This window comes from Nannospalax galili, unplaced genomic scaffold, assembly GCF_000622305.1.
Source record: "Nannospalax galili isolate Female #2095 unplaced genomic scaffold, S.galili_v1.0 scaffold417, whole genome shotgun sequence".
In the NCBI taxonomy this organism is placed as follows: domain Eukaryota; kingdom Metazoa; phylum Chordata; class Mammalia; order Rodentia; family Spalacidae; genus Nannospalax; species Nannospalax galili.
Window position 1 is genome coordinate 25,869 of NW_008340785.1, and position 10,164 is coordinate 36,032.

The 10,164-nt window shown below is 39.5% G+C and overlaps 1 protein-coding gene across 1 annotated transcript in view; it reads left to right on the forward strand.

Annotated features, from left to right (window-relative positions):
• Tbc1d32 (TBC1 domain family member 32) overlaps positions 1–10,164 on the forward strand; it is a gene marked incomplete at its 5' end in the record, with an annotated part of 270,497 nt that overhangs the window by 23,144 nt on the left and 237,189 nt on the right. Inside the window, 2 exons of the mRNA XM_008835797.3 lie at positions 2,804–2,872; positions 9,073–9,198. Coding sequence (XP_008834019.3) covers positions 2,804–2,872; positions 9,073–9,198 — 195 coding nt within the window. The remainder of the gene's footprint in view (positions 1–2,803; positions 2,873–9,072; positions 9,199–10,164) is intronic.

Consider the following 10,164-nt stretch of genomic DNA (forward strand, 5'->3'; position numbering starts at 1 on the left):
AAGTCGTGATGATGGTAGTTATTTAAAGCAGAAGGGACTGCTGTATGGCATCATCTTACTAAAAGGACCTGGAATTTAAAGGGATTTGGTGCTGGGAGCCACGTATGAGGGAGAACATACATCGTATTTTTTTTTTTTTGAGTCTGTGTTACTTCACTTAGTATAACAGTTTCTAGATCCATCCATTTACCTGCAAATTTCATTATTTCATCTTTCTTTACCGCTGAATAAAACTCCATTGTGTAAATATACCACAACTTTGCTAACGACTCATCAGTTGAGGGATACTTAGGTTGCTTCCATCTCTTAGCTTTTGTGAAAAGAGCAGCAACAAACATGGTTGTACAAGTGTCTCTACGATAGGATGAGTCCTTTGGGTATATGCTAAGGAGTGGTATAACCGGATCATTTTTAGTTCTTTAAGAGTTCTCCATACTGTTTTCTATATAGGCTGTATGAGTTTACAATCCCACCAGCAATGAATGAGTGTTCCCCTTTCTCCACATCCTGGCCAGCATTTGGTATCTTTTATTCTCTAGATCCTAGCCAGTCTGATTGGGGCAAGGTGATACCTTAGGGCAGTTTTAATTTGCATTTCCCTAATTACTAACAATGTTCAACACTTTTTGAGATGTTTCTTAGCCATCTTTATTTCATCCTTTGAGAACTCTCTGTTTAGATCTTTAGCCCATTTTTTTTTTTTTTTTTTTGTTTTTTTGAGCAAGGGTCTTCCTGTGGCCCCAGCTTTCCTGGAACTCACTATGTAGACCAGGCTGGCCTTGAACTCACAGAGATCCGCCTGCCTCTGCCTCCCGAGTGCTGAGATTAAAGGTGTGTGCCACCAGGCCTGGCTTAGCTCATCTTTTAATTGGGTCATTTGGTTTCTCACGTCTTTGTTTTTTCAGTTCTTTATGTATTCTAGATGTTAAACCTCTGTCAGATATGTCACTGGTGAATATTTTTTCCCATTCTCTGGGTTTTCTCTTCACTTTTTTGATTGTTTCTTTTGCTGTACAGAAGCTTTTTAGTTTAATGAGGTCCCACTTATTGATTGCTGACCTTAATTTCTGAGCAACTTTACAGAAGCTTCTTAAAGTATATATACATTATAAAAAGAGATTAAGAGGAGGACATTGCTCATAGTAGACACCATAGGCTAATAAAATAAAAGCCCAATGCCAGGAATGGACTCCCTCTCTGGAAGCTGTTCGCCAAGGGCCTCATAGACCCTCAAACACTATATTTAAAAAATATTTTATTTATTATTTTTATTTTATGTATTTGAGTGTATTACCTGCCTGTCTCTAAGTGCACCCATGTCGTGCAATGCCTGTGGAGGTCAGAAGAGGATATCAGATCCCCTGGTACTGGAGTTAATGGACAGTTATTAGCTGCCATGTGGGTGCTGGGAGTTGAACCCGCATCCTCTGCAAGAATAGACAACGCTTTTAACCACTGAGCCGTCTCTCCAGTCCCAAATACTACAGTTTTTAAAAAGAGTAAAACTTGGGACATTTTGAGGCCTTAAAAAATTTAAAGACTTAGCGGGGCATTGTGGCACATGCCTTTAATCCCAACACTCGGGAGGCAGAGGCAGGCAAATCTCTGTAAGAGTGAGGCTAGCCTGGTGTACATAGTGTGTTCCAGGCCACTTGGGGTACAGAGAGACCCTGTCTCTAAAGCAAAAAAAAAAAAAAAAGATTAAAGACTATTTTATTTATGTGTGTTTATGTGAGTATATGCCACTTGTGTGGGGGTGTCTGCAGGGAGGCAGAAGAGGGTATCAGATCTCTTGGAACTGGAGTTAAAGGTGCTTATGAGCTGCCCAAACTGAGTTCTGGTGCTCTGAAATGTTGGTAAGTGCTCTTCACCACTGAGCCATGTTGCCAGTTCCAATTTTGACAGCTTTTAAAGACAGCTTATGTTGCATAAAATGAAATTTTAAATTATTTTGAACTTCTTTGTTATGTAGTAACTCTACGTACTCTGATTGTTCTTATAAAGACAATGTGATGAAGCCTGTGTTGAGAGTCTTTTTTTTTTTTTTTTTTTGAACAGAAGATTGAGTGCCTACTGTGTAGTTAGGCAGTGTTTCAACTATGCTAAAGTAAAAAAAGTTCCAGTGCTGTGTATAGTCAGATAAACAGCTAGTACTGTAGGTCATGCAATCAACAGAGCAGAGGTGTAGAGGGCATTGATGAGCGCAGACAGGTTGCTTTTTGGCCACCAGAAAATGCTTCCTTGAGAAGGTTTTGGAGCTGAGTTCTGGGCAGCCTGACAAAGCTCTGGAGGAGTGTATGGGTATACTGTAAACTTTTGTAGATGAAGGTTTTCACTTCAGGAATTTTTTATTTTTTCACCATGGTACTATGGAAAAAGGCTAAGAAAAAGTACAGGAAGGAAGGAAGGTAACCCAGAAGTTCAGGCAGCATTGTACCAGTGCCTATCGTGGACCCTTTATTGTTTGTTTGCTGTTGGTTTTGTATTTTTGTTTCATTCATGTCACGTTTTTGGGATTATGACATTTTTGGTTTATGTCTTTTGAGTCTTATAATATTCTGTACATTACAGTTGCTCAGCAAACAATTTCAGATACATGAAGGTACAGTGTTCCATTGGGAAAGCCAGTTCTAATTTAAAAACTCTGAAAACGAAAAGTTTCTAGTTGCTGCCAAATCAACATAGATCATCCCTTTTCTTGCTCAGAGTACACATTGTGCTTGGAATTATTTTACAAAGTCATTTATAGCAGAACTTCTATAAGTCTACTAAATAACCACATGTTCTGTCAATTGTGTTACAGAGTTACAAATTCTGTCAAGGAAAATTACAGTTGATTTTAGATCAGTTGGATCCTGGGCAACCTAAGGAGGTAAGTTTGAAGGATAACTGTTCTGGTTCTCTCAGATACTGTGTGTTTAGAATATTTGAGACTGCAGCCAGTAGTAGCTGGGATGTTTTTCTAGGTGCTAGGCCTTTATTGTTACGGGCAGTCCTAGGCTGGTATCCCTGGTAAACTTTCCAGTCTGAAACGAACGCAGACCCATTCACTCCCTTTCTTTGTTCCATTTCCCCCTTCTTTCCTTTTTTCCTCCTTTCCCTTCCCTCTCTCCCCCCTCCTTCTCTCCCTCCTGTCTTCCCTCCCTTTTATTTTCTTTCTGTGTGTATATATCTGTGCATGTGTGTGAAGGCCAGAGGTCAATATCAGTGTTTTTGTTGCTTTCTACCTTATTTTCTTTTCAGATAGGGTCTCTCACGGAACCTGGTGTTCACTGACTGGATGGTCAGTGAACTCCTGATTTCCTTCTGTTTCTTCCCTCTTCCTGAACACTAGGGCTACAGATGTGCAACACTATGCCCAGCTTTTTATGTGGGTCCTGAGGATGTCAACTCGGATCCACATGCTTGTGTGGCAGCCATTTTATTCACCGAGCTATCCTCCCAGCCCCAGAAATACTGTATTTAGAGAATTGTAGTTAGAGGAACAGACATACACACACACAAACACTCTCCCCGCTACCTGTATTTTCTCTTAGCTTTAGTTTAAATGGATAAAATTATGTGCAGTTTTTTCACAGCTCCTTCACTGTTCCTTTGTAGTCTTTTTTTTTTTTTTTGGTCTTTTTGAGACAGGGTTGCCCTGTAGCCCCAGCTGACCTGGAACTCGCTATGTAGACCAGGCTGGCTTCGAACTCACAGAGATCTGCCTGCCTTTGCCTCCCAAGTCTGGGATTAAAGACATGCGCCACCACGCCCAGCCCTCCTTTGTAGTATTTTAATTGTTTAAAAATACTCAGTGCATTTTCTGTTTAGAAAATGTGAGCACCTATTGAAAGATCATTCTTAGTAGATAGCATGGAATATTTATCACTTACAATGTTTTGAAATATGTGTGTATTTCTGCACATACTTAGCTTTCTTAACTTTTTGAATGTGAATGGCCGCAATTTCTCCTGGCCATTTTTCAGGATAATTATACATTTCATGTAGTCACTATGTTGTATAATACAGGTCTTAAACTTTTTCTTTGTATCTGAAAATTTGAATTTGACAAATATCTCCCCAACTTTTTTACTTGAAACTTAGAAAATTTATTTTAAAAATGAGTTTTGGCCAGGAAGATGGCTCAGTAGGTAAAGCACTTGTCTCCAAGCCTGATGATCTGAATTTGATCCTTGGGACCCACTTGGTGGAAGGAGAAAACCAAATCATGCAAGTTGTCATATGATCTCCACATGTGCTCTGTGGTATGTGTGTGCCCCACACACATACATGTATACATATACACACAATAATAAAACCAACCATGGCTCAGGGACCATTGCAGAAGAAAGGGCAGAAAGATTTTTAAGAGCCAGGGTTTGTGCATGAACATAAGGAAACAGGCTTTCAGGCCTCTGGGAACTTGCTCATATGTACTTTGTAACAGTGGTTCTCACAACATACACAAGACCCGTGCTGACTCAATCAGAGAAAAACCCAGCATAGAACTGGGGAAATGGGTAGCAGGCCCCATCCTTAGGCAAGGAACTATTGGCAATTGATAACTTCTGGGTGAGGGAGTGTTGATCTTTTTTAAGGGAGTCACTCTAGATAGGCTGACTAGACTCCGTTGGATGAACTTGCACTGAGGGACATCTGGATACAAATGTTTGACAGGATAGGCTTTAACAGATATGACAGAATTCATGAAGTCTGGTGGTGGGGGCAATGGTGGGTGCAAATGGGACAGGAGGTTTAAACTTGATTAAGATCTATTTTATGAAATGCACAAAAACTCAATAAGAATATACATAAAAAATTTAAAGAAAGTTTTGAAGCAATTATATTGAATTAAGTTTGTTTAGGTTTTAAGAGATTTTAGAAATTACTACTTATGGTATTTTATTAAGATTCCAGTTTAAAATAGAAAGTACAGTAGGATTTTTGAAGATTTAAAAAATATTAAAGGTAAGGTTTTATTTTTAAGCTTTTTAACTACACATTTTGTATTTGTGTCAGAAATAAATTTAAAAAAAATTTTATTATTTTTATTTTATGTGTATGAGTGTGTTGCCTGCATGTATGTGAGTACACCTGTGTTGTGCAATGCCGTGGAGGTCAGAAGAGGGCTTCGGATTCCCCTGGAACTGGAGTTAAGGATGGTTCATAGCCACCATGTGGGTTCTGGGACTCGAACCTGAGTCCTTGCCAAGAGTAGTCAGTGCTCTTAACCACTGAGCCTTCTCCCCAGCCCCAGAAATAAATTTTTACTTTGTTTCCTAAAATACAATCTAATATGGTTTCATTGTTAAGAATACATAAGTAAACAGAGGAAAGAAAAGTCTGTGAGAAAATTTGTTGAGAACAAAATCATGTAAAGATTGTAAAGCCCAAGGGCTGGCGAGATGGCTCAGGGCTTAGGAACACTTGCTGTTCTTCCAGAGGACCTGGGTTTGATTCCTAGCACTCACATGGGGCTAACAACTGTCTACAACTCCAGTTCCTCCAACACCCTCTTCTGGCCTCTGTGGGCACTGCACAGCATGGGTATACTTACATACATGTAGACAAAACACTCATACACGTTAATAAAAAAATTCTTTTTTTTTTAAGGGTAGAAAGATTTATTTCAGCTCATGGTTTTAGAGAGTACAGTCTATCATAGAAGGGAAGGTAAGGCAGAGTTTATGGAGCCTTTTGACTGTGCAGTGCTTTTTAAATAAAGATTGTGAAGTCCAATGAAGCTTTTTTGTTTTCATGTTGTTGGTTGGTAGAAACAGGTTTTATGAAAGCAAGCAGATAAGAGGACAGCTGACTTTTAAAAATGCAGTGATACACAAGAATAGGTTAAAAAAAGGAAAGTTCACAGAGTAACTAAAAGCCATATTTGAGATTGCAAGGCTCAGAAGGGTACAGTGAGCCTGGAATACCAGCACAGACAAATTATTTTGTTAGAGCTCGGTAGCAATTGCATATGGAAATTGAAGAATCAGGAAAGATTGAGTTTAATGGCTAGACAACCAAGAAAGATGAGAACCTTTATGTGTAGTAAGGAAATACATCTGGCTCTTTTATTATTGATTTTAATTATGGAGACTCCAAAAAAAGATTTCTTTTAAATTTTTATTTTTATTTTATGTGTATGTATGTATTGCCTCTATGTAGGTAAGTGCACCCTTGTTGTGCAATGCCCGTGGATGTCAGAAGAGGCTGTCAGATCTTCTGGACTAGAGTTACGGAGAGTTGTTAGTTGCCATGTGGGTGCTGGGATTTGAACCCAGGTCTTCTGCAAGAACAGTGTTCTTAACTGCCAAGCCATCTGTCCAGCCCCAGATTTCCTTTTTTTGTTGTTGTATTTAGACTTTTTGAGACAGGGTCTCCCTGTAGCTCCAGCTGACCTGGAACTTGCTATGTAGATTAGGCTGGCCTTGAACTCACAGAGCTACCCCTGCCTCTGCCTCCCAAGTACTAGGACTAAAGGTGTGTGCGCCACCACACCTGGCTATTTTTAGACAATTTTACACATGTAGGCAATACCTACTGGCCACTTTCTCTGCCAACTCCCCACAACCCGTGTCACCCTCTCTTCTATATCATATCTGTTTCTAATTTTAGTGTCTAATCAAAAAACTAATTTATTTGAAAAAGTATACATGGTTTTGTTGTAGGTCATGTAAATCAGTTTGTATGAGACTAGAACAGAGATTTATCCTTATAATAGATCTTGGTGTTTGTGTCTCAGGATTTAATTTCTTTCTTACATTTATTTTCATTTTAAATTTATTTTTTATTAATAAATTTTGTTCTTTGGCAATTTTATGCATGTATAGACTGTGTTCTGATTACTCACCCCAGCCTTTCTTACCTTTCACCCTTCCCAGCCCTACTTCTTCCCTACAAATCTCTTTACCATATTCATGACTTTTTGTTTTGTTTTGTGTCCTACCGAGTTTGACCATAGTCTCTGTGTTACCATGGGTTTGGAACTCCCAGCCCTAGTAGGTTCATCAGTGGTCACACCACTGTATACATTGCCTCTCCCTCTCCCAGAGTCTTTTGGGTACCACTAGTTCAAGCAGTAAGTGGCAGGGCCCCAAATGCCTTTCCCCCCATCTTTAGCTGACTGTTGGCTGGGCAGTTTTCTGTAGGTCTGGTGCCAGTAAGCACAGCTCTTGTGAATTCATGCTTATCAGGGCCTTGTGGTGCTTGGAAGATGACATTCACAGTCCTTCTGTCTTCCTGCTCTTATATTCCTTCTGTCCCCTCCTCTGGTAATCTTCAGCCATAAGGGGGTAGTGCAAATGAGGGCTGAGCCCTAAACTGTCACTTCTCAGCATCTTGTGCAACCAGTGGTCTCTGCATTGATCTCTGTTCACTGCACAGAAATGCTTCTCTGATTTAGGCTCAGTGTAGCACCTGTTGGTCTACGCCCTGTTGGGCTACCTGTGACGGGTCAGCAGGAGAGGGCTTCCAGCTGCAGATTTTTTAAACCTAAGTCTTTTGGGTATATCTTACCATTTAGCCTCAGTTTTTGAAATAAATTACTTTTCACAAACTTTTAACTTTAAATTAGGTGAATAGTTTTAATTTATCCTATTGAAATATAAGGAATCAGATTTTTTTTTCCTCTTGGAATTTTGTATTCTGTTTAATTTTCTTGATTATTAGTGAACAACATGTTCTAAAAGGAGCTGGAAAAGTCTTAACTTTAATGTGATAAATTTGTATTGTCTTCAATTTAAATGAATTACTTGTTCAGAATCCTTTATTTTGCCCCTGTAAGCAGTAAATTCTTAATGGGATTTTGTCCTGAAAATTAACTGCAAATAGAAATTATTTAATATTGGAAGCTCCCATTTTTTTTTCTTTTTTTTTAGAGACAGGGTCTCCCTGTAGCCCCAGCTGGCCTGTAACTGACTATGTAGACCAGGTTGGCTTTGATCTCATAGAGATCCACTTGCCTCTGCCTCCCTCTGCCTCCCAGGTGCTGAGTTTAAAGGCATGTGCCACCATACCTAGCAACTCCCAATCCTGTTCCCCAAATGCCTGCTACAAAGATGTATTCAGTTTTTTTCCCTCCATAGTACTATGTAGATATTTTCAAAGACTGTATGTTTTCCTGTATCTCAAGCACCATCTCTGATGCTGCAGTGTCAGCTCCTGTCTCCAATACCTCACCTTTTTATTCACTAGGCTTCAATTGTTGCAAGTAACCAGACATGCATTAGAGGCTTGGCCTTGCTGTATTGTTTTTCACCATTTGGGAGAATGAAAAGGAAGCTTTGTTCTACTAAAGTGGAGCCACTCTCCACTCTTCCCTTGGGTCATAGTGCTTTGAGTAGATTCTGATTGGACTCTAAGAAGTCTGCTTATGAAGTAGCCTTTCTGTGGGAATACAGAAATTCAATTTTGCATTTCATTGCTGATTTTTTTTTCTACTTCAGTGGTTAGCAGGTCAGAAAATAATGTCCAGCAGAAAAATGAAAAAAGTACAAATTAAATGTTCTGTGGGAATCGTTCATGTAGGCTATAATGGGAACACTTTACCAGAGGCTATGTGGGCAGAATGTTAGAATGAAAGCCTCCCACCCATTGTAGCACCTCTCGGAGGCTTGTGGCAATGGGGAACATCTAGGGTGAGACCACTGGAGAACGTTGCCTTCAGGATTTGGATGCAGCCACCATCCCATTTCTCCTAGTTGTGACATTTGCAGTCTTCTATTCCATTCGCTCCTTCAGTATTCTTTACAAATAACATTTTTTTTCTTTCTATTTAGTAATTTTAAAAAAGTGTTCACGCCGAGCATGGTGGCACATGCCTTTAATCCCAGCACTCAGGAGGCAGAGGCAGAAGGAGCTCTGTGAGTTAAAGGCCAGCCTGGTCTACATAGCAAGTTCCAGGCCAGCTGGGGTACAGTGAGACCCTGTCTCAAAACAAAGGTGTTTATAGGTTATTTTATAAAAGGACATCTGATTCTCATAAATGCCTCATTCAAACTATTATTCAGATTTTGCCTCTTAGTAGTTTATTAAATAATGATTCAAAGAATTGAAATAGTGTTAATAGCATTGTTACTTTAAAATTTGCAGGTACGATATGAAGCTTTACAAACATTATGTTCAGCTCCTCCATCTGATGTCCTGAACTGTGAAAACTGGACCACTCTCTGTGAAAGACTGACCATGTCTCTCTCTGATCCAGATCCTGTGTTTAATGTGAGGAAATGGATATTGAAATGTTATCCCAGATCCAAATGGAATATGCTAGTCTTTCTTAACAGCAGCTTAACTGTGGAGTTTCAGTGTCGGTTTAGACCATCAACATACCTGTCTTCAGGAAGCACTGTTTGTAATTTCATTCAAAGTGTGCTCAGTGTCACTTTTTGTTGCCAAATACTAACTCTTAGCTTTGTGCACTTTGGTTTGTCTTTTTTTTTAAATAAATAATTTATTGAGCATTTCATATATGCATATAAGGTGTTTTGATCAAATCCGTGCCCACTCCCTCCCCTCCAGATCCTCCCATATCTCCCCATCACTTTTTTCTGATAACTTCATATATTCTTTCTTATTTGATTTATTTATTTTTTTAATGAGGCTTTTGGCTACTCTAACATTCCCCCCTCTGAAGAGGTAACCCTCAAATCTTTTAAGGATTAGATAAAAGCTCCCAAATATTTTCGACATTTTTGGCCTTTGGAATGGAGTATGTTGCTAAGAGGCTCAAGGACATTGTTAGTTTTAGCAAAGAAACTGGCTACTTTTCTTTGGGGTCTTTGTAATCTAACTGCCTAGCCATTTCCTACCTCCTATTCTTATCACACCATCCTCTGAAGAGGTTACCCAAATCGCCAATAGGGAATAGGGACACAGACTGATCTGGCTTCTTCCATGCTGAACAGGGACGCAGGATGAGGCAATTGGCCTACCCCTTCAGTGGGTCTATCTAAAAGACTCCCAAATTGCATAACTCTTATCTCGAGGGGGAAAAGAAAGTTTCTGAATCGTGAATAGGAGATGTGAACGAAAAGTAAAGGCAAGAGCAATTAGCATTACAAGTTCTAGACAGGGAACTAGAAAAAAGTCAGAATAGGGCAGTTTCCTAATGGTCATATGAGAGTCCATTGGAATTTCTTGACAAGGGCTTCCAAAAGCATCCCTCTGCTAGGTTCCTCCTCATTT